The following is a 22,029-nucleotide window of genomic DNA, read 5'->3' as shown; positions in this document are numbered from 1 at the left end:
AATTTGATTTTCTTAGGACAGGATGCTGGGTCCGAAGTGTGCCAAGGATGTGATATCCCTTGGCCAGCAGGCTTGTTTATTATTATTGTAAGCACCCAAAATAAGAAAAAAGGGTTCAAAGAGACAATGACCTCGAGAAGTGATGAGTCCTTCGGCTTCGTCTTCTTCCATTTAGGTGTCATCAAATTTTAAACGCTGCCGCTTGTCACGCCCTCCGAGTGCAGCAGCAGCCAGCGCGGTGTCGATTAACGTCACACGGATATGATATGTCAGAACTGTAAGGTCGAGTCCTTCGGCGCCTTGATTTTGAGGACTTTGCCTACATCATCGGATGCGGCAGCGTCTCCTTTCCTTTCTCCTTTCCTGCACTGGCACACTGGCACAATTTGGGCGGCTGTTCTCAGGGAACAGTGCCGGAGACTGTTACCCAAACAAACGGAGGCCACGTGCAGGACACACTGAGAGAGAGGTCCTGCGCGCTTACTCTCTCTCTCTCGGGAGGAGGAGCAGAAGCTTTTGCCTACGTTAACGGTGTCCTTAAGCTTTCGGGAAACCGTTACGAATTGAAGCTGCCTTGGCCAATGAAATGAAGTTCATTCGCTTTTGTTTTCCCTTTACCTTGGCGAAGAAAATGAATGCAATTAGGTTTTTCTTTTGTTTTTTTTTTAGTCATGTATATTTTATTTTATTGACAGCTAGACTTAAGTGTTAGGTTATCTCTGTTCAGTTAGGATCTAAAAATATATAGGCTCTAAACATTTTCGCTACGTTTTATTATCATCTACCATCCAATATACATTTCGTCGTGATATCTCCGCCATTATACATAATAATTTGCTTTAAAAAAGTTCGGTTTCCTTGGAATGTGAATTATTGTAAAATGTTCATTTGTTAGTGTTTTTGCTCTTAAAGTTCTTAAAGAATTTCGTTTCATTTTTTCTTTGGTTGTATAAATTCGTCATCGTTTTTTCTTTTTTTTGGATTTTGTAGTTCTAAGTTATTGAAATAAGTGCAAAGTATATTTGAAACTATTTGAAAAGTGCAAAATTCTTCGGTTTCGAAACGAATATTTAAACTAGTTGGAAAAGTGCAAAGAATCGTGTTACTCGACTCAACTTAAGGTCACTGAATTTGTATTTTTAAGAATTACTCTTCAAAGATATGTGTGAGGGCTTCTAAATAACATTTCGTTTTACTTGCAAGCTAATTTAATTAATATCCGTTTGTAAACTGAAAGTCCCTAGATTAGCCAAAGACAATTAGATCATCTAAGGTGTATATCGTAGCACAAATATATGTGTGGATATATAGGTTTTTGATTTATCGGGGCGTAGACTTAGGTACACTTATTGGGCCCAGTTCGCTGATTTAAATTTTTTATTTTTTAATATATTATTTTTTTGGCGAACTCAGCTGTGACACACATTTATAAAATGTGGTGCTTTGCTGCTACTCTCCATCCTTCCCCATACTATATCTTTTTCAGGCACTACTCGTACATCACTAAAAATTCCTATGTATATTTTTCAAGACCCCCAACCAGCTTGCAGCTTTCTCTTGTTTTTCCCTAAGTTTTCTTATACTGTTTTTTTGTTTCCTAGGTTTTCCTAGTTTTCCCCCGACTTTTGGCTCTCTACTTCCTAGTACATGTGTTGCAGGGTGTAGGGATAGCAGACCGCATAGCTGGGCACTTTGGAGTAGAGCCCCGACATGCCTTTCAGGGACACGTACTGCACTGGCGGTCGCAGGATGCTCTGCTGCTTCTTCTCCTTCTTGGACGCAGGACCTCCTCCGCCGGAGGAGGACTTGGAGCTGGAGCCGGAGCGACTGCTGCTGCTACTGCTGTTGGAGTTGTTTGGCGACAGAGACTTCTTGGGCTGTCGGAGCGGAGTGCTGCTGCAGGACAGCGATCGCATGGAGGCATTGCCCGTGGGACTGGAGAAGTGCTGGAGCATTCGGCTCACCGAGGAGGAAATGGAGATTCGGCTGAGATGCAGGCCGGATGATTTGGCGGAGGCGGAGGCTGAGGATGCGGACCGGGGCTTGCTGTTCTCGTTCTCATCGGTGCCCAGGTCCACCTCGTCCTCTGCCTCATTGCCGCTGCCCTCGCCCTCGCCCTCGCCCTCGCTGCTATCCTCCTCGAAATGCAGTTGGGGATGCATCTGCTCCATGGCGCTGCCAGGTCTGTACACCGCCTCCACGTAGATGTGACCCTGCTGATCGTAGAAATCCAGACCCGGTGAGTATCTGGAGCAGGCCGAGCCACTGGAGGTCCTGGAAGTGTGCTCCAAGTCCAGCGAGGACCCATTGATTGGGCACTCGTGGCTGCCGCGCTCGTAGCTCAGGCTGAAGGAGTCCGTGGAGCTGCTCCTAATATCATCCTGGCTGCTGTAGACCGTCTCGTTCTGATGCTGATGGTGAAAATGCTTGCCCAGATGCTTGCTGAGCAACTGCAGCAGGCTCCTGGAGCGGGAGAGCTTCTTGGGACCGCACCGCGGATGGCGATGTAGCTGCTCCTTCTGCTGCTGCTTGCCCAGATCCATGGAGGAACTGGCCGCCGAACTGCCGCTGGAACTCGACTTGGAGCCGTTGTTCGGTGATAGGGTATCCATGGCAAATATTATTATTATATTTGTATTTCTTTCAATGTTTTATGGTTCACTTTGTGGCACTTGGCACTTGGTTTCTTATTTTGTTTTTTTCAAAATCAGTTCGAGTTCTTTTAAATTGGTTTTTCAGGACTTTTCAGAGGAACTTTTTCCAGGCCAACGCGACACTTTCAAGTCTCGATGAAGACTACCAGTGGCAGGCGAATGGCACTCGCTTTTATACCCCACCTCAATGCCGTGGCAGCTTCGCATCCTAACCTTCGCCCCCGACGAGGACACCCGAGCAGGTCTCGGTTATCCGATTCGATTTCGCCTGCCATACTGACACACACCCAGCGGAAATCAGTGCCCTGTGCGCCGTCGAGAAGGACACACCGCACAGCAAACCATACACACACACCACAGGACACGAACAGGACTAGTCGCGTAGTCCTGAGAACCTGTTGCTCTCGCCTCTGGCCTGGGCTTGGGCTTTTCCACTCAACGTGACTGCTGATGCTTCCCCTTTTGGGACAAAGGAGCCAACGAACAGCGAACGGCTAACAACTCTTGGGTCGTCGCTGGTTGCACTTTTGAGTTTTTAGCATTGTTGTGCGTGATTGGGAACGTGATCCGTGCACGTCATTCACCTGCTCGCCCCAAGTTTCAGCCAAACACTATGCGAAAGTATTCGAAAATTCCCTAAGGGAGTAATTGCTAAGAAAACAGGACGGAAGTCAACGATTTAGGGTCGCAAAAGTAGTTCTCAAGCTGGGGAATAACAAAATTATTATTTCAGGGCACTTTGCATATCAATAAATATGTGTTCTTATAATTTAGAATGGGGTATCATTTGAATATTTAAACGATATAAAACAATTTGATTTTAATACAATACATATATTATTTAGATTTATTTAGATTTTATTAAGACCATTAAAGTGAATTCATAATTAAACAAGCACTAATGCCACAGAAATCTTTTTCTCATACTTGGAAACAATAAATTTGCTGCCTAATTCTATGTTCCAAAGGATATAATATTAGCAGAAGTGAAAGATTCCCAATGATTTCAAGACTATATTTCTTTTTCTTTTGTACACAATGTTAATAGATTTTAAATCTGGGATCTCTATGATGGGCTTAAAAAGCTTGAGATCTCAGCTTCATTTAACATTTTCCATTTTCATTAATGTCCTGTAAATGTGAATACCTAAAAATGCAATACATAAATGTATATTTTTGTAGTCACTCAAAGGAGAATTATTTCGTCCAGTGTAAACTTCCCAACACCATCACGTGAAGAACTTGCTAGCAAAACTTAAACGACGACGCATTCTCCCAAGAAATCGCTAAAATTGCCACATGGACAACGTGCAAGTTTCGCATGACGAACATTACACCCATATGTCCCCCGGGACTCACGAGTTGGAATACAGCCAGTGGAGGTGACACAACGGCCAGCGGTGCTCCCCTAATCCTTGATACCCGAGGTGGCTGCAATTATGCGCTTATCGCAGGCAGACTGCACATATCCTGCAATGTCCAAGGAAAGATACAGGGAGCACGTTTTATCAACGCATTTCGGTTATGCAGCGCATCCCGAAGATACTTACAACTGCTATAAATAACTGAGATACCGCCGCGGAAATTAGCATAATCGCGAAATGGAAAGGTTGAATCCTAAAATACTTTATTTATTCCCTTTCTGTTTGAATCTTAGGTAGCTGCCCTTTTGTTTGAAAGTAAATATTGAATATGGAATAGTTGATAGTGATTGCCTTACACCTACTCATATTTACAGATTGAAATAGTATCTTCCCACAGTTACTAAATTAAGACACCACTTTGAGGTAGGAAGGAAATCAAGGATATTTGGTGAGGAAATTCAGTCACTGGGTCACCGTCAGATCCCTAAACCAAGCACAACTGTCACGTAGACCACCTCTGTGTGTAAGACCTCCTCGACCTGGGTAGAAAATTAAGGCTTTAGAGTGCATGCCGCAGCGGAGAGTTGAAAGTCTTTTGTATACTATTTATTTCAGCTTTTATTCAGAGTCAGAGCAAGAATGGGGCCAGGGATAGGGCACCGATACCCACGTCCAGGGCACCATAGCGATTCCCATTCACATACGGATACGGATACCTGTAGGGGCCCGGGCTGTTGTGGTAGTTTTCATAGTAGCCACCGCCCTGGTATGGTCCTCCATAATAATAGGGTCCTGGCGAGGGGCCCAGATACGGCTGCTGATAGCTGATTCCGAAGGAGACCAGTGGCTTGGCCTTGACGCAGCTGGTGGCCACCACCGCCATGAGTACCATTAACTGCAATGGAAGAGGGCGCAAAAGAGGTGCTCCTTCAGTGAAGGAAGTGGAAGAGAAAGGTATATATTTTGCCTACCCAAAGATAATTGCGCATTTTCTTGCCAATCTGCAAACTACGTCGTCCTCGTCCAGTGTCGTTTTCACTTTGAGCTCCTCTTTGCATTCCCAAAGACCTTTTATAACCGAGGTTGGGGCCTCAGCATCCAGAGCCTGTTTTTTACTTTGGGTAAACAACTGGGATCCAGGAGTCTTTCTCGGTACTCGATGTAGTACATTCTTGATTCTTCTCATTCTTTGCCAGTGAACACTGAAAGTGTTGAAGTATTTTGAAGGGGACCTATTACAATTATGTAATTAGATTGAGTTTAAATTACATACTTAATAATAAAGCTTAGTTGAACATTATAGAATTACATTATCATACTTAGACATACAACTATTCCCATTTAAAACTTATGTTTTAAGACATTCGATCCGAAAGGATTCTTACCATAGATTTAATATTTATAAAGTCTTAAGCGTTAATTTTCTCTCCGTGTTCTTATGTTAAACTTGTTGTTCGAATAGATTTGCCTGCCTGGTTGACTGGGATTTCCTTTGCCATTAATTGGACATTGAAAAACCTTGAACTGGCGCATGGACCGAATCAGATGTTGATGCTGATGCAGATTCTGGATTCTGGATGCTGGATGCCTCTCAGTTGCAGGAACTGGTTTTCCTCTTCGATAGTTGGGGGAGATGGCTTCTAGTAAGCCGATATTGAAGCCACCTTCCCTCGGCATCCCGGCTAAAGCTAATCAGTGGCATCAGTTGTTGGGCGGGAAGAAGTTACTTCTAATTTGCCCCGCATAATGAACACGAACTCAATCTGGTTTCGTAATCATTAATCTTGGGTATTAATGACCATAAAAGTACGCTGTAATTATCTGAAAATGACGCATTTTGTGCGACGATGATTTCAAGTGAACATGATGGTAGTTTTATTATAGAATAATGAATTATTAACTTTCTACTAAAAAATAAAAAGGTCTAGGATAATCAAACATAGAGCATCTCTATGTATAAAATTAAAAGATGTTACAAAATAATTACGTTAATGTTTTATCATATGCATTTATTTTAAGTTATAATTACTGGGTCTTTAAATTCCACTAGCTGAAATTAAAGTTTTTTAATGAATTTAATATGATAAACTTAATGCCAATAAAATTTACATAAACCATTTAAACCATAAAAAATGACCTCAATTAATGAAAATCACACAATCATCCGCTTTCCATATTCCCTGCAATTCAAGCGGAAAAGTCATGGTAGTTGCATAAAATGTAATTTAATATTTGTTGAATTTTTGCGCGATGTAAAAGCGGATTATATTAAATTCCAAGGTCAGAGTGCATGTAAGTCCTGACTAAGCGGTGGCTAAGCCTTACCTGTTTCCCGCAGAGTATCTGATATTAATTAAAGTAATTGATTCGATTAGCGATTGAGTTCCGTTCTGTGCATTTGCGTACGTATGTCCCACGGGGCGGATGTGCCATGTGACTAGACCCGGGGTCACGTTCCAGGACTCTTTCCGGCTCTGGTAGCCACGCAGCAAAGGGCAAAGATTGTGGGAGAAACCCCAAGGAAGAGGTGACTTCCACGCCGCCTTTCCCTGCGGTCACATTGCACTCTGAGCACTGAGCAGGCTCCTATGGCTTCATCCCTTGCCCCAGTGACGTACGGCACGAGCTCTTGATTTGTTGCCACTCTATGATTCACTTAAATTTAGACAGGCCTCCCATAGGTGAGTGTGTGAACAGGTAGGTAGGTGCCCGGGTGAATAACTGGCCACAAGGGCAGGGAACCAAGCCGCGTTATTCGATATTGGCACCCATTGTTCAGGCTTTATAACTGAACAATAGGAGGCCGAGTTCAACAGACAGCAGCTGACCCAGGGAGAAGTAGGGAAGTTGTTTTCGCAGACAGCCCCGATCAGCACACACAATGAGTTAAGTTCGAACTTTATTCAAATTTCACTGGCTTACAATTGGTCTCCAATCGAAGTTTGTTGCTCTCTAGAATGGATCTAGTAGAGGTACTCGTAGGTCAGGGGTTTGTAGTCACTGCGATACTGTTGCTGGAAGGAGTTCGGGGTCTCGACGCTGTGATAAAGATGCGACTGCTCGGCAGCCGGAGCAATTAGCCGGGAATAGGCCAAAGGTAGCACCGCCGAGGTCCTGGCATAGGTCGTAGGATACCCGTAGTACCCATAGGATGGCGTGTAGTACGTATACACCTCATGGCCCAGAGCAAGTCCCAGCAAACAGGCTAAGATGAGCTGTAACGAAGAAACATTTACTTTACTTAATACTAATTAGACAGCAAATCTTAGACTTCTCTTACCAGCTTCATTTTTATTATCGTTCCAATTCCTTGGCGATCACCTCTTCAACTGAATACTCGCTGTTGGGCGAATGGTGCTTTTATAGCTCCTTGGCTCAGACCTTCACTTTGGTGAAGGCTCTCTGGTTGGTGGCCAAGGTCAAAGGCATTTGCCCAGCAGGCGGCGAATAAAAGAAGCCCTTAACTCACTTTGAATGGGCCCAGTTGCAATTGCACATAGTGCAACCACATTGCTCTGCTCTGGGGAACTCGTTCCTGCCACTCAGAATCCAGATGCGAATCGGATTGTCGTGAGTTCGCTGACAAGACAGTGAATGTTGCATTACCGCAGAATCAAGAATAGAGTATGCCACAAAGAACTCTGGATGGTTGCCTCCTCCCACTGCTGGTCAATGTTTTAGATACACTTTGACAAAACATTTACTTATTGGTTGATTTAAGAACGCGGCAAGTAATATTGATTGAATTGAGTTTGATCTACTAGTGAATTCATAATTTTAACAATTGTTTGATTTACATAAAACATTCTAATTTACTTAAGATCAAAAACCGTAATTAAATAAATATTTTCTGAAGTGTAATTACTTCCCACTCCTTCGACTTGTCTAAGGCGCAAATGTTCACAACTCTGCCGTCGGTTTGTTTACTTCCTTCGATTTGGATTCGTCCTGGTTCGGGTTGGAGCCTTGCTCTTGGCCCCAAAAATAAACAATTAAGTGCGTCCGGACTTGAGACGCACTTCCGGTCGAGAGGCTTTCAAGGTCAGGGATTGTGGGTGGTGGGTGGTGTCGATAAAAATTGCCAAGTTTCCTTTTGTCTTCCAGCTAGCGAAAACAAACTCCTACGCCAAAATCAATTAAGTTTATTGTTCTTGTACCCATGCATTGAATGTTTTCCTATTTTTGTGGGTTGTTGATTTGTTTATTGCTGGAAAAATTGCGCAGTTTCCGCAATTTTTGGAGCACTGCGGTGCGTATTTGGCAATATCAACAGTCGCATTTGCGGTGCAGGTCTTTGGTTCGAGTTTGCCAACCAGCCAAAGTCACTCACCTGAGTGAGTCGCGAAATCTGATCAGGCGGCGTCCGCTTAGATTTCAGTGAAAAATCTTCTAAGGTTTTGGGTATCGGTCCAAGGTTTCAGCAGTTGGCGATTGCTGCGGCTTCTTGTCTCTGTTATATAAACTCGCAGCACACTCCAAAAGCCATCACATCTCCAGTGCGAGTTTCGAGTTCCACAAGTTCTCTCCATCTCAAAATAATCAAAATGTTCAAGCTGGTAAGGATTACCCGTGGCTCTGGCAGGAGTTAATTAAGTGGCCAAGTTATTATATCCCGCCCCACAGTTCGTCTTCCTTGCCTTCTGCCTGGCTTTGAGCTGTGCCGCTCCCGGCCTCCTGCACTCGCATGGATCCATCCTGACCCACTCCTACCACAGCCTGCCCTCGGTTAGGGTGATCCAGCCCATCTGGACCACCTCGCACAGTGTTGTGCATCCCATCAGCTATGGAATTGGACATGGACATGGACATGGACATGGCTATGGCCATGGCTACGGCTGGTGAGCGGTGACTCTGCCGCAACTCACAAAGAGAGCGTCCTCGCCTGGAGCTATCCTTAGCGGGTTTAGCCACCTTTTTGATGGACATGCCTCAAATAAAGTTCTGAAATTGGTTTGAAATTCAAGTGTCATAAATGGAGGGTATTTGAGGAGACTGGGGACTCCATCTTGAGTGCTATTTAAGCCGCTGTTGTTGTCTGGCCTTGGTTTAGTCTTTGTTCAGATGGGCCTAGGATATGTTCTCTGTAAGTACACTGGGGAAAATATGCTAATAAATAACCTATAAAATAAAATAATATCTTATAATTTCATATCTAAATACTTCAACAGCTTTTTGTAATCTGTTTAGGTTTAATTGAGCTGAGCCTAAGCCAGCCTGTGTACGTTATCCTGGCGACAGGAGTTGGCAGGACAGTGGACTCTCAGGAGGAAGTCCTTTACCAAAACCAACTTGACCCGCAATCCATGGAATCTCTTGCATTTATCGATGACCACGCCAAGTTATATTCGCCCAACGATTTCCTTAGTGACCTACATAAACTCGCCATTGGTGTCCAGAAATTCGTGCAGGATCCGCCGAACTCACTGTACAGTGCTCTCACCAAAAAGAACCACAAGAAGCAGGGTCAAAGCCAGAACCAGAGTCAGAAACCCGTGAAACACAAGGTGGTGCTTGACCCCTTCGGTAACATTTCGCTCTTTCTGGGCTGGTCAGTCAACTTTCAGGTGACCAACAGCATCGCCATAAGTCGCAGTCTGGGCGAGCGACCACAATGGCTGGCCTAAGGGTTAACACACTCGACCAACAACTGAAAAGGTTACATACTTCTGGGCTGACACATGAGTTTGTAATTTGCATTTAAGCAGGGCCTTTATATAATGCCAAATAAATGCTAAACGCTCCTGTTCCGGTTCTGTTTTTGATTTGCCACAGATTACGTATACGCTCCCGTTTCTAATTTTACACACGCCGCACGTTGCATTGTCTAAACGCTGTGCTGTTGTGTCCGCATCCGATAGCTCGCCAGCACGCCCGGCAACATGTGGACGAGTCAAGGACAATTATCCTTAATTGTAATGAGACGGGACACTATACCTGCCACCCTCACGATCCAACAGGTTATTATGCCTCTGCCATAATTGTGAGTGGGATGGTGTTAAATATAAATATAATACTTACGAACCTAATAATGAGTTTTGTTTAATATGTTTAGAGAAATAAATAAAGATTTAAATTTTAAATATTAATCATTGAATCATTATATAATTATAAATACTTATATATTTCTTAATACTTTTATTTGGGAATGCTTGCTTTTGAAAACCCCTATTAAAACCAGTTATAATTTAAGTAAATTATTTAGTAATCTTAAAGTCTTGGAAACTTTTTTTGTATTTTCCCAACTTCTTTAATCTTATAATTATATAAATGTCAAAGTTTTTATGCAAAACCCGGTTGACAAATGCTAAAAAAATAGCTTTAAAAGTTAGCTTAATGCCAAAATTAAAGTTCAAAGTAATTTATTCAAAAACTGCTAATAAAATCTGCAATTTTCTTTTATTTTTGTAAAAAAGAAAACCCAAAAAGTCACAAGTTGCAGTTAATTTTTGCTTCTTCGAATTCCTGGAATGCTTGATGAATAAATGTAATAAAGTTCCTCGTCGTTTCTATCAGCAAAACTTACTATTTATAGAACGTATTTTTAGCAAGGAAGGGTATATTGTTTCTGTGAAAATGTATATGAAAATCTGGATGTAATTGACATTAATGGCCTAATATATAATTCCTTTTATTATTATGTAATATTAATTTATTTAAAGGAGATATTTTACACCCATAAGGCGGCCACGAACTGTGCACAGCTTTATGTAAACCTAGTCTTGGTTTTACAGGCCCTAAAATAACCTCACCTAAGTAATACCTTCTACTTACTTAAGTACACGGTATACCTTAGTCGAAGCTCTAGACTAAAACGATTTCGTTTTGTTTGTTTCCCTGGATTTAAAGACAAATGTGTTCGTTTGTTTGCGAGTTTATTTCAATTTAGTTGCGAGTGTCAATCCATATTGCTCCTGCTCCGGTGATCACCTTCCTCGGCATCTACTTCTTCAGCAGCAGGGGGGCGGTGTAGGCGGCGGCAGCATACGGGGCAGTGTAGGCGGCGGCATAGGGAGCAGCGTATCCGGCAGTGTAGGCGGCGGTGTACGGAGCAGCTGCCACATAGGGGGAGGCCACGTACGGAGAGGCTACGTAAGGAGAGGCCACATACGGGGAGGCCACGTAGGGCGAGGAGTAGGCCAGAGGAGCCACAATTCCGGGCTTGGCAGCAGAGCAGGCAAACAGAGCGAAGATGACGGCGACGACGAACTTGAACATCTTGAAAGGATTGGTTTGGTTTTTGGGTAGTACTTGTCGGATTGAACAAATGCAACTGATGTCTGAAACAGCCAAAGCGCCAGGCTTTTATAGTCACAAATTGAGCGGGCCAAGCGGGGCGACCTTGCAAGGTCTCCGGCCGAAAAGTAAATGATTTTTCTTTGGTTAGGCCAGTCACGTAGAGCTCAAGACTTCAGCGAACGCATTTAGGTATAAAGACTCGTGTACGCGTACTTGTACTTATATTTTTGGCTAATTAAAAGCTTGGCTTTAAATTATAAGCACTAAGGGGAATAGTGCCCAGGGCCAAATGTGGGTGGTCGTTCGGGTATAAAGGCTCGTGTTCATCCACCACTTGTCATCAGTTTCGTTTTGTCAGCCAGCAAACCAAAGCCACCAAATCCGCCTCCAAGATGTTCAAGTTCGTCGCCGTTGCCCTGTTCGCTCTGTTCGCCTGCGTGGCTGCCAAGCCCGGAATCGTGGCTCCTCTGGCCTACTCCGCTCCTCTGGTGGCTGCTGCTCCGGCGGCTGCTGTCTACAGCCGGGAGTATCACGGCAACTTCGCGGCTCCCTATGTGGCAGCAGCTTCCCCGTATGTGGCTGCCTCTCCCTATGTGGCGTCTCCCTACGTGGCTTCCCCGTATGTGGCATCTCCCTATGTGGCAGCTGCTCCCTACACCGCCCCTCTGCTGCTGAGGAAGTAGGTTGGATCAGAGCTCCCCGGACTGGATTCAATGGAACGATAACAAGCTGGAATTAAGAAAAAATAAATGAAATATAGAACGAATACAAATTTAACGTTGTTTATCTTTTTTTTTTTAAATAAGAAATTATAGGTAGCTTACACCAAGGAATTTTAGTTTATTAATAGGGAAATCTATTGTAAGTTATACAAGGTTTGAATTGCAATAACTTGAATTAGTTTTTGCTTAGAGATGTATAAAGCGTTATACATTTGCCGTATTCTATTATGTTTAAAAAACATAAAATAAATATATATGGCTTATAGGGTCGGAAATCATTTCTTCACATCGTTACAAGCTTCTGAATGTAATTATAATACCCAGCGAGGGAATAAACATGTATATCTTTCTGACTAATATGACCGTTATTAATGTTTACTTTGTCGATTTGTTTGGATATTATTCAAGGTCTTACATCTCTAAATTATCAAAGCCCAGTGGCATACAGGAAGTACGATCTCTGGACATAAAAGTCAACGTCACTTCAGATAAACTGTACTGCAAATAAATCACTCTCTTCCCTTTATCATTTTTCCGGGTTTTATATTGTTTTCTTTTTATTGAAATGTCTTTATTTTTCAATATTTAAACGTACATGCATTTTATTAACAGATCATTGTTTGCAGAGACTATGCCTATTTGTTTTAAATCTATTAACATATTATTAAACTTTGTTACCATTAAAAAAATGAATTTTTATATTTAATATTGTATTATTTTCTTTCAGACTTCTGAGCATTTCAAAACAAAGTTACTAGATAAGTAAACAAATGGCAATAATGTATGCATTTGTACCCATTTATAATGTTTTTAAACTCAGTTTTAATTTGTTACATTTGTAAAAGCAATTCTAGTCTAATTCCGAATAACCGATTAATCACTGATCACTGTCCAAGGTCATGGTAGCATCCATGGTGGCGTTCGAGTGGAAGACGATGCTGCTCCGATCATATCTTCCCGATCGCTGATTTTTAAGATATCGTAATGTTATCAGAGTCACCGCCGCCACTAGGACAATTCCACCCAGAACGTAGGCAAAAACCTGCATGAAGGCCAGGTGCAGTTCGAGATTCCTCGAATGGGATCCGACTATTTCCAGCTGCTTGGACAGCCTCTGTATGTGTGACTCCAGAGCAGATTCCTCGGCGGAGAAGGTGGCATTGAGGGACTCCTGGGACCGACTGATGCAGGAGACATCACGGATGTGCGGCGTCTCTTCCAGATTGTTGTCCGGCTCAATGTTCAGCACCACAGACTCGGGCAGTGATGGCGGGATGAGCAGGTGATGCAGGTAGGAGCAATTGAAGCGGTTCCGAGAAACCCCCAATTTCTGGAGCTGGGGAAAGGTGTCCGAGAAGGAGCGATTGCCCTGCAGCTCCGTCAGTTCATTGCCATCCACTAGGAACTTCTTGAGATTCGTCAAATACGGCACAAACATATCCAGGTTGAGGGTGGTCAGGTTGTTGAACGACAAATCCAGCTCCTCCAAATACTTTTGCTTTGAGAACATTCCAAACTTGAGCTCCCGGATGCCAGTGCCCCGGAGATTCAGTCCCCTGAGTCGCTTGAGCTGTGCGAAAGTTGAGATATTCAGGGGTCCGATGGGATTGTCCGAGACATCCAGATAGAGCATGTAGGTGATGTTTGTTATATTCGAGATACTGGTCAGCCGATTGGCACTCAAGTCGAGTGTCTCGATGTGCAAACTCTGGTGCAGGATAAGCTCCGATATGTTATTGTGACTGGCCCGGACGAATCGTGTGGCATTTATGGTTAGATTGGTCAAGTGATTGTTATCCAAGTGCAGCTGGTGCACGATGTTCTTCTCGGTGAGCTGGAAATTCCTTAGCTGGTTGTAGGACAGCACCAGATTCTCCAGGCTGGCAGCCTCCGCAAAGGTGTCCGGATGGATGTAGATCAACTGGTTGTTGGACAGATTCACCTCCTTGATGCGACGCATATTGCGGAATACCTCCGGCTGAATGGTGGTCAGAAGATTCCCCTCGAAGGACACCTTCTCCAGGTACTCGTTATCCTTGAAGATGTCGGTGTGCAACTCCTTGAGCCGGTTGCCCGTGAGGAAGATCTGACTGATGGTGTGCAGCCCACAAAAGGCATTCACACTCAGTGAAGTGATATCGTTGTAGGACAAATCCAGGCGCATCAGGACATTGGCTCCAATAAACACGGAAGTCTGAATTGAGGTCAGATTGTTGTAGGCCAGATTCAGATAGGTCAGGTTGCTGGCCGCACTGAAGGCATTCCTCGTCAGCTCCAATATATTCGTATTCGAGACGTCCAGGGTCTTGAGATGTGGAAACGTTTCGAATAGGTGGAAGGGCATGTAGAGCAGCGAAGACTCGTAGAATTTCATGAACTTGACCATATTTCCCGGCGGAATGTTCTTGATCACAATATTCTGACTGTGCGTGACCGTGAATCCTGTTACCGTGCAAAAGGCCTCGTTCACGTCCATAAATCCCATCGAATCGTACTCGTCGCATCGCAGGGGTACATCTCCCCCACTGCCTTCTATTACCGATACCGAAAGCACCAGGATAAGGATCACAGCGAGGATCCTGCAATCCGAGTTATTCATCATTTTCACGAACCGCTCGCCCTCAATTAACATCGTAAACTGTCACAACGAGAATCCGCAGACTGTAGTCCAGCCAGCCTCCCAATCAATGAATTCCCTATATACATATGTGTATATATATTTACATATTGGAACTATCTGGCTCTCCCGAAGATTGTCAGCCCTCAGTAGTCCAGCGTCAGGCTGTAACCAGGCGATAAAAATTGTCGGTCTGCACTTTGTTTTGTTTTGTTTATACTCTTGCGGGGGATCGAGCTGAAGTTTGCACATTTTTCGCAAGAAAAATGAATTCTAAAGTTCTATAGTTTTGAGATTTTATGGAAGAGGGTATTTATTCGGGAAATTGAAAACGGAAAATTATTTTTAGGCTGCAATAAAATAATCAATAATATTTTAAGACCCTCAGTTAATTTTATTAGATTTCTTTAGTGGTCTTTATAACACTATACAAAGTTATGACATTGTACGACCATTTCCAGAAAATAAAGTTAGGTATCAACGTTCTAAAAGTAGCTTGGAATTGATAACCAAAATTCTCGCAATTGTTTTGAATTGGTAACTAAACCGTCCAATTAAAGCTACATCTATTCATTCCCAGGATCATATAAAGGGTATTAGTGTATGGCAACTCTTGTGTTCCGCTTTTAGAATCTGGTATCTGTCTGGTTTGCTGCTCCACCCGGAATGCATAACCATGATGCAGGCTCTCCGAGCTGAGCTTGAGCCGCCTGCCAACTATACATAGTCCGACTGACTGACTGACTGACGATGGCTGATAACTTTGGGCCCCCTCAAAATCGCATATCTGCATGTGGTGCGTTGACCTTTGTGCGTAACTGTTGCTGCAACCGCCTTTTTGGCCAGTGGGCGTTTCTGGCCAATTTGAATGCCTGTTGCAGCTGCAATCGGAGAGATTAGATTCGGCGAAGCGTGCGTGGGATCAGATTGCGTAAAATTTGTGGCAAACGTAACCCTGAAACGATGCAATCGCAACCGTATTTAAGCGGGGGGAAGTTTCATTGATTTCTGGCCAACTCTTGGCCCAAGAGGTTACTCATCATTCGCCGGCAATTAGCGGCCCCAGGTGGCTACTGGTCACAGCCATGAAGCCTTCGCTACGACAACTTTTATGGGCCCCCAAAACATACGTGCCCGGCATAATGGATAGCCTCTGATCGGACTGGACTGGATCGGATCGGATCGGAGCGACCTCCCCGAACGGCGGGCACGTAGCCAACAATAACAGAAGCTCAAAGGCCGCTCTGCATTCCCATGCAGGCGGCGGTCGCTATGTTATATAGAATCATTCGCCCAATTGGCCATTACCGTGTGTGCCCAGAAATTCAAGCATCTCCGAGTGGCTCTCACGGGGTATAAAAGTTGCATGTCCGATCGTAGACAATCGTAGTCCAATTTGCTAGCTCAAATCAAACTAAGTCAACATGTTCAAGCTGGTAGGTGTCCGGTGATCTCTAATCCCTGATCTCCGGAGAGTGACTAAAGGGTTTGTCTTTTCTTTGCAGTCCGCCCTCGTTGTCCTCTGCGCCCTCGTGGCCTGCTCTGTGGCCGAGCCCAAGCCCGCTGTCCTGGCTGCTGTTCCCGCCGGTGTGGTCACTGCCACCAGCTCCCAGTACGTGGCCAGGAACTTTAACGGAGTGGCTGCTGCTCCAATTGTGGCTCCCGTGGCTGCTGCCTATACTGCCCCAGTTGCTGCTGCTTACACCGCTCCTGTTGCCGCTGCTTACACCGCTCCTGTGGCTGCTGCCTACTCCGCATATCCTTACACCGCCTACCCTTACACCGCTGCTTACACCACGGTTTTGTAAGAGGGATTAAAAGGATATATGTAACGGATTTGAAACGGACTCGAAACGGACTTAAAAATGCATTAAAAACCATATAAACAAAAGATTGCAAATATTATTATTTGGGAAGAGTGGGAATGTGGAAATTTTAAATATTTTAAAAGATTAATTCAAGTTCAAGCGGGACTTATATTAAACAAACAAGTCAGAAAGGCTTAAAGAATAATGATCTTGCAACAAGAAGCTTAACTGGTTTTAAAATACCTAAGCTTTTCTGTGCTAATTATTATTGCACTTACAAATCTGCATACTGCGTTTGTTGATGCTGTTGTCAGTTTTTGCCTAAAAATAATAAAATTATAAAACCCAGCAAAAAGGTATAAAAACAGACCATTTTTCCAAACAAATCACAGTTTCTAAAACTCATAACTAAGCCCAAAAATCAGTTATTTTAATTCGGAAAGCTGTTCTATGCTTATCTTTAATAAATTAACAAATCTGCATACTTAGTTTTCAAATTTAAAAATTCAATTCTTTGTCAAATTTTGACAATTTTAATGATGTAACCCCTTATAAAATTTTCAGTTTTCGAAAATATTTCAAAAATTTATTTTTTGACCGGACATGGCTAGAACGACTGGACTGTTGATGCTGATCAAGAATATATATGGCTTGTAGGGTCGGAAATGATTCCTTTACCGAGTAACAAGCTTACAAACTCCTGTATGGGAATAAATAAAAAAATCTCTAAGGTAGTTTTGGAGCTCATTTTGTTTATTTATACCGAGAAAATCTCCGTACAAGTTTATATAAATAATTATATATATTGTGAAAGATGTATATAGTTTTTATACAACATTTTAAAGTCAAAAAAACTTATAAAAGGATTCGAAATTATAAGCTTAATTCTTTCGGTCAAATACTTTTTTAATTTTTCTATAATTTCGTAATGTTCATTCATTATATTTTGAATACAGAAATAATAATCCTCCCTTTACCCTCTTCCTTTGATTACAAATGCGGAAATCATCTCAGTAAATGCCCAGAAAGTGGCGTCACTGAATCTATTGGCAATATGCTAATGGCTAAAATGATAGATGCCTTAAAAAATAGATATTGACAGAAGCATCTTCTGTAGGAGAAGCACGTGTTGGCCATTTCAAAAGTGGCGTCAGCCATGAGTAAACTCTCGTAATTATGCATCTCGTAGCTAAAAATATATTTCATTCAAAACAGAAAAACAATAACAAAAGTGTTAACAGTAACGGGAAAACAATTTAGCAGGAGGAACAACAGTGTCCTTCCACTGGCCGATGGCCCCTCAGGCAATGATCGCCACAACTGGTGGCTGGACGGGAATGGAGGCGCTGAAGCGTCCGAATGGCGGCCACGCAGCTGGGTAGAACAAAGGATAATTGGGCGGCGGAGCAGAGGCTACAGGCGGTGGTCCCAGAGGACCGAGTGGCTGCGGCGGTGGTGCAGCAGCTCCAGGTGGCGGAGCAGCTCGGTGGGCAGGCGGTACATCGATCTCCTCGGCAGCATCCTGGATCTGACCCCCTGCGGCCAAGTGGATCAGCAGGAGGAGGAGAAGTTGAAGCGCCACCTGAAATGGCCACCGATGGCGAGGCCTCATCATCTTTGAGCAAGTGCATCGTCTTCTCCGCGGAGAATCGCTTGAGACTTACTAATTTCCTGTACATAGTTTGCCGAGCTGATAAGATCTGATTGCTAAAGGTTCTAAAAGCGAAATAAATCCGCTCGGAGGGGCAGAACACAGCTTTATAGACTTCTGAGTGACCGAAACCCGGCAGTTTTGTGGGTCACACCAAGAGTCTGGTATCTGATGTATACTTGGCTATATATTTATTATTCCGTACAGGCCCCCGTCATCGATTTGTTTTTCGCTTTTCGTCACGCTTTTAAAAATACCAAACGAAAACGAAATCGAAAAGTGCAAAGCCATAATGCCGGAGATTCTCCTTGGCTGCCTTTTAAATGGACTTGGAACCGATCTGAGCATGGCCTGTGCATATTAATTTCCCCCCCAACTGGCATCACCTTCGTCTTCTTTTTGGCTTGGAATTTTCTCGACCGATTCTGCTATATATACCCGGGTGCCTAGGCTCTAGGAGATATCAGTCTAGTACTTGAGAACCAACCGTTCACAACCAACCAACCTAAAGCAACATGTTCAAATACGTAAGGATCCAGGATTACCCATAGAGGAGGACCTTTGCCGGATCATTGGATTAATATTAATTTCTACTTACAGTTCGCCCTGTGCCTCTTCGCCATCGTGGCCTGCGTGTCTGCCAAGCCGGCGGTGCTTGCCGCTCCACTGGCGTACTCTGCTCCTCTGGTGGCCGCCTCTCCCTACACCGCTGCCTACACCGCCGCCTACACTGCTCCGGTGGCCAGCGCCTACTCCGCTTACTCCGCCTATCCCTATGCCTCCGCTTACTCCGCCTACTCCGCCTATCCCTATGCCGCCTACTACCGCTAAGATCCCGGACATATGATGGATTATCCCGACTGCTCAACTGGACCTGAAATATACCTATATAAATATTACAACAAGGATACTTTTCCCTCCTTATAATCCCCGGTATTAGTTCGGCAGACTTCCACTTTTCCCCACCTCCTCTGCCGGCTGCTGAAAGTGGAAACATGGGAACAGGACACAAAGCAATATAAATGGAATATAGGAGCATAATTGTTGAAATAAATACTGCATTTTGCGCTAAACGTAAACTTTTCTTGAGTTTTTTATTAAATAATGTTGTAAGAGGTTACATACTTTCAGGCTTTTTACTTTTATATCAAGTAGATTTACAAAGTAGCTTAAAAGCTAAGAAGTAATAACTGGCTTAGCTTTTCTTCCGATATAAATTACTAACATATTAAGGCCTCAGTAGTGGTTTGATCATTGTAGCGAAAGGTCAAAGTATTTTTTAGATACCTTGAGAAAATACAACAAAATGAATCTAGTTAAATACTGGAAATTGAATACGGGAAAAATGTGCTCTACTTTCCTATAATTTCTTATCCCCTTTTTTACCTTTGGAAGAAACATAGAGTTTCTGCCAAAATATTTATATATTGCCCTACTTATAACTGTTGAAAATTTCTTTCAAACTTTTCCATTTTAAAAATGGCTAGATGAAGAATATAAATATTTTATTAAACTAATTAAACCCAACATATATTTTTTAACAATCCCTTAGTAAAAACCTAAAAGGAAACTGCGTTCTTTGCAATGGCAATGACCATGTTTACCATTATGGGATAGGGTCAACTATAGTTGGCAAGTTTATTGAACTGCCAGCGAGCCCTTGATCCGTTGTTTACTATGTATTTCCCAGCTCCGGATGTCCTTCACCTTGGCCAAAGGGTTCAGTCCGGTGACGTCCTTCGGCGTTGGATAAACCGCTGCTATTTTTATTTGCATCTTCGATTTGAATGCAAAGCGGCGCGTTGGAGTGGCTGACAATTGAAACGCTCTCGGAGAAGAGGGGGCTAAAAGCCCGGCTCAAAGTCGGAGACGAAGATGGCCAAGATGGGTTCGATTGTAGGGATTGGAATGACACGCACGTCGATGGCCAACAAGTGTGCGGGAGCCGGAGGGAAGTGTTAGTGCTAAATTATGATAATTGAATCCGCAGAAGGCAGCTGCTGACGCCAGTTTGCGGAAATGCTCGAGTGGGGGAGGAATACAAAGGAAAAATAATACATTCAATGAAAATAAAAGCAGACAAGGAATGCGTACAATCTATGATAATATCAAATACTGATCCGCCAATTTAAAGTATGCCAGTAAAGAAGCCGAAAATTGTTGGCCCTGATTTCGGGCCATGGAACGTGATGAAAATTTATCAGTTGGAGCGAGCTTTGTCAAGGATGAAATGGATATTTGACTATATAAATGGAAACAAGCCCAAGCATCGACATCAATCAGAAGTCTAGCTTCAAAGACAATACAACCAGCCCAAGCAAAATGATGAAATTCGTAAGTAGAAGAGAATTTATTTTAATAGATTAAAAGGATATGTGTGCTATACATCCTTCTAAAGTTAATCAAAATGTATATGATTTATTAATTCTTGAGATCTAAAATCTAAACAAACTTCAAAATTCTTTTACAGTTCGCCGTTGTCCTGTGCGCTCTGTTCGCTGCCGCTGCCGCCAGTCCCCAATTGTTGGCCTACAACGCCCCCTTGGCCTACTCCACCCCATTGGCCTATACCTCGTTGCCAGCTGCTGCCGCCCCTCTGGCCTATACCTCTGCCTACGCCCCCTATGTTGCACCCTATGCCAGCAGCTACACCGCCCACAGCGTGGCCCACAGTGCCGCCTACCCCGCCGTCTATGCTGCTGCCCCCGTGGCCGCTGTCCTGAAGAAGTAAGGACCTCTGCTGCATGAAGGGATACTGCCAAGACAACGACACGTGTGTCCCAGGCTCAGGCTCTGGTTCAGCTAAAGATAAGGATACGGATACAGATGCGAGCAGAGATGGGGATACACGCTCCGAGGCAAGGACAAATAAAAACGCAATGCATCAGGCCCACGCACTGACCCACTGAAAAGCAAAACGAGCTTCATTCTTTCCGTTTTTAGCTACTCCTGTTGGAGGGGGGTATATGGGAAAAATCACAAAGGAATGCATTCAAAATAAGTTTTTCCTGGAAAGGATCAAATTCAGTGGGTTACCTTGCCATATGAACTCCTAAAATGTTTTCAAAGGAGTTATTAAGTAATAGTTCTCAACTAGACAAAAGAATTATTATTTATCATTTAATCTACAAATAGTTTCTCTAAAATCTTTTAAGATTATATCATTTTAACAACAAATATCTTCCCAAAAAAGGGTATTTTAAACCTTTATCTGGCGGTGTCTCTGTTCCGGTTCATCGACACTTTGCCACGTTTCACAGCGAAATCCTTGAGCGTTGTTTACACTTTCCTCGTCGCAGTTCATACCCCTTTTACTGCTCGGAGAGTGCACCCACCCACCCATTCTCATTCCCTGGACTATAGTTTTTATGGCCAGCCAGCGGCATTGTTTATTGTTTTGCTTGGAAATTGCGTGTGTCACGGCTTAGAGGTCGTTGGCTGCCTCCATCATCTACTACCAACTACCTACTGACTTCTACTGCTGCTGTGGCTACGAATATTGCACTTAATTAAAAGGCGCCGCTTAAATTGCATTTTGCTAATCACGAACAATCAATAAAGCAAACGAAGCCACGCCTCTTTGCCAACTTTGGCATTATTCATGCGCCGCATGCAACCTCCAGAAGTATGAAAATCAAATCAGGAGAACGACATTTAGCTTAAACGAAAATTTTGCAAATTAATTCAAGTCTTTGAGTTGCTGATTTCAAATTTACTTCGATGTTTTCAACGCCTTTGTCACGCCCTCAAGAGAAACCCCATCCGTTTGCACGTTCTGCAGGTCTTGGAGGTAATTTACTTGTTTCCGTTGTTGCTGCTGCTGCAGTCGGAAAATTAAATTAAAATTTTAACACAAGCTTTTGTGTTGATGGTCACGCCTCAATTAATAAGGCAAGTGGCAATTTGTAATTGCCGAAGCCTTAGAAAATGCACTAAGGCAATCCATTTCCCAGGCTGCAATTGGGGATACTGCATGA

At 43.3% G+C, this 22,029-nt stretch overlaps 12 protein-coding genes across 12 annotated transcripts; 6 read left to right on the top strand and 6 right to left on the bottom strand.

Annotated features, from left to right (window-relative positions):
- Nucleotides 1-646: 646 nt before the first annotated feature.
- On the bottom strand, nt 647-2,797 carry LOC110190760 (uncharacterized). Its single transcript, XM_020961390.2, has one exon. It carries the CDS (start codon nt 2,610-2,612, stop codon nt 1,641-1,643), a length of 972 nt encoding a protein of 323 aa, XP_020817049.2. The 5' UTR covers nt 2,613-2,797; the 3' UTR covers nt 647-1,640.
- A 1,814-nt stretch (nt 2,798-4,611) lies between these two features.
- Nucleotides 4,612-5,243, bottom strand: LOC110190776 (uncharacterized). Its single transcript, XM_086834472.1, has one exon. It carries the CDS (start codon nt 4,908-4,910, stop codon nt 4,647-4,649), a length of 264 nt encoding a protein of 87 aa, XP_086690598.1. The 5' UTR covers nt 4,911-5,243; the 3' UTR covers nt 4,612-4,646.
- A 1,661-nt stretch (nt 5,244-6,904) lies between these two features.
- LOC110190769 (uncharacterized) lies at nt 6,905-7,307 on the bottom strand. Its single transcript, XM_020961399.2, has 2 exons — nt 7,299-7,307; nt 6,905-7,233 (listed from the first exon to the last, which is right to left on the bottom strand). Exons 1-2 carry the CDS (start codon nt 7,305-7,307, stop codon nt 6,982-6,984), a joined length of 261 nt encoding a protein of 86 aa, XP_020817058.1. The 3' UTR covers nt 6,905-6,981.
- A 1,192-nt stretch (nt 7,308-8,499) lies between these two features.
- LOC110190740 (uncharacterized) lies at nt 8,500-8,976 on the top strand. The gene is made up of 2 exons (XM_020961362.2): nt 8,500-8,574; nt 8,642-8,976. Exons 1-2 carry the CDS (start codon nt 8,563-8,565, stop codon nt 8,858-8,860), a joined length of 231 nt encoding a protein of 76 aa, XP_020817021.1. The 5' UTR covers nt 8,500-8,562; the 3' UTR covers nt 8,861-8,976.
- Nucleotides 8,977-9,079: 103 nt separating this feature from the next.
- On the top strand, nt 9,080-9,649 carry LOC110190741 (uncharacterized). Its single transcript, XM_020961363.2, is given in 3 exon segments — nt 9,080-9,101; nt 9,206-9,617; nt 9,619-9,649. Coding segments are annotated over 3 exon segments (465 nt in total).
- A 1,224-nt stretch (nt 9,650-10,873) lies between these two features.
- LOC110190753 (uncharacterized) lies at nt 10,874-11,233 on the bottom strand. Its single transcript, XM_020961376.2, has one exon. It carries the CDS (start codon nt 11,231-11,233, stop codon nt 10,958-10,960), a length of 276 nt encoding a protein of 91 aa, XP_020817035.1. The 3' UTR covers nt 10,874-10,957.
- A 413-nt stretch (nt 11,234-11,646) lies between these two features.
- Nucleotides 11,647-12,026, top strand: LOC110190609 (uncharacterized). Its single transcript, XM_020961202.2, has one exon. The coding sequence runs from the start codon at nt 11,647-11,649 to the stop codon at nt 11,935-11,937; it is 291 nt and encodes a 96-aa protein (XP_020816861.1). The 3' UTR covers nt 11,938-12,026.
- A 489-nt stretch (nt 12,027-12,515) lies between these two features.
- Nucleotides 12,516-14,640, bottom strand: LOC110190607 (uncharacterized). Its single transcript, XM_020961200.2, has one exon. It carries the CDS (start codon nt 14,606-14,608, stop codon nt 12,854-12,856), a length of 1,755 nt encoding a protein of 584 aa, XP_020816859.2. The 5' UTR covers nt 14,609-14,640; the 3' UTR covers nt 12,516-12,853.
- Nucleotides 14,641-15,603: 963 nt separating this feature from the next.
- Nucleotides 15,604-16,484, top strand: LOC110190608 (uncharacterized). Its single transcript, XM_020961201.2, has 2 exons — nt 15,604-16,029; nt 16,099-16,484. The coding sequence occupies exons 1-2, from the start codon at nt 16,018-16,020 to the stop codon at nt 16,399-16,401; spliced, it is 315 nt and encodes a 104-aa protein (XP_020816860.1). The 5' UTR covers nt 15,604-16,017; the 3' UTR covers nt 16,402-16,484.
- A 1,091-nt stretch (nt 16,485-17,575) lies between these two features.
- LOC110190742 (uncharacterized) lies at nt 17,576-18,142 on the bottom strand. The gene has a single exon (XM_020961365.2). The coding sequence runs from the start codon at nt 18,014-18,016 to the stop codon at nt 17,702-17,704; it is 315 nt and encodes a 104-aa protein (XP_020817024.2). The 5' UTR covers nt 18,017-18,142; the 3' UTR covers nt 17,576-17,701.
- A 258-nt stretch (nt 18,143-18,400) lies between these two features.
- Nucleotides 18,401-19,131, top strand: LOC110190700 (uncharacterized). Its single transcript, XM_020961312.2, has 2 exons — nt 18,401-18,579; nt 18,653-19,131. Exons 1-2 carry the CDS (start codon nt 18,568-18,570, stop codon nt 18,881-18,883), a joined length of 243 nt encoding a protein of 80 aa, XP_020816971.1. The 5' UTR covers nt 18,401-18,567; the 3' UTR covers nt 18,884-19,131.
- A 1,243-nt stretch (nt 19,132-20,374) lies between these two features.
- LOC147643517 (uncharacterized) lies at nt 20,375-20,783 on the top strand. Its single transcript, XM_086833116.1, has 2 exons — nt 20,375-20,386; nt 20,523-20,783. The coding sequence occupies exons 1-2, from the start codon at nt 20,375-20,377 to the stop codon at nt 20,781-20,783; spliced, it is 273 nt and encodes a 90-aa protein (XP_086689242.1).
- The last annotated feature ends 1,246 nt before the right edge of the window (nt 20,784-22,029 follow it).

Source organism: Drosophila serrata, unplaced genomic scaffold, assembly GCF_035046125.1.
Source record: "Drosophila serrata isolate PLE 108 unplaced genomic scaffold, ASM3504612v1 contig_272, whole genome shotgun sequence".
Taxonomy (NCBI): domain Eukaryota; kingdom Metazoa; phylum Arthropoda; class Insecta; order Diptera; family Drosophilidae; genus Drosophila; species Drosophila serrata.
Note: the sequence above shows the minus strand (reverse complement) of the source record. Positions and strands in the feature narration are given on the sequence as shown.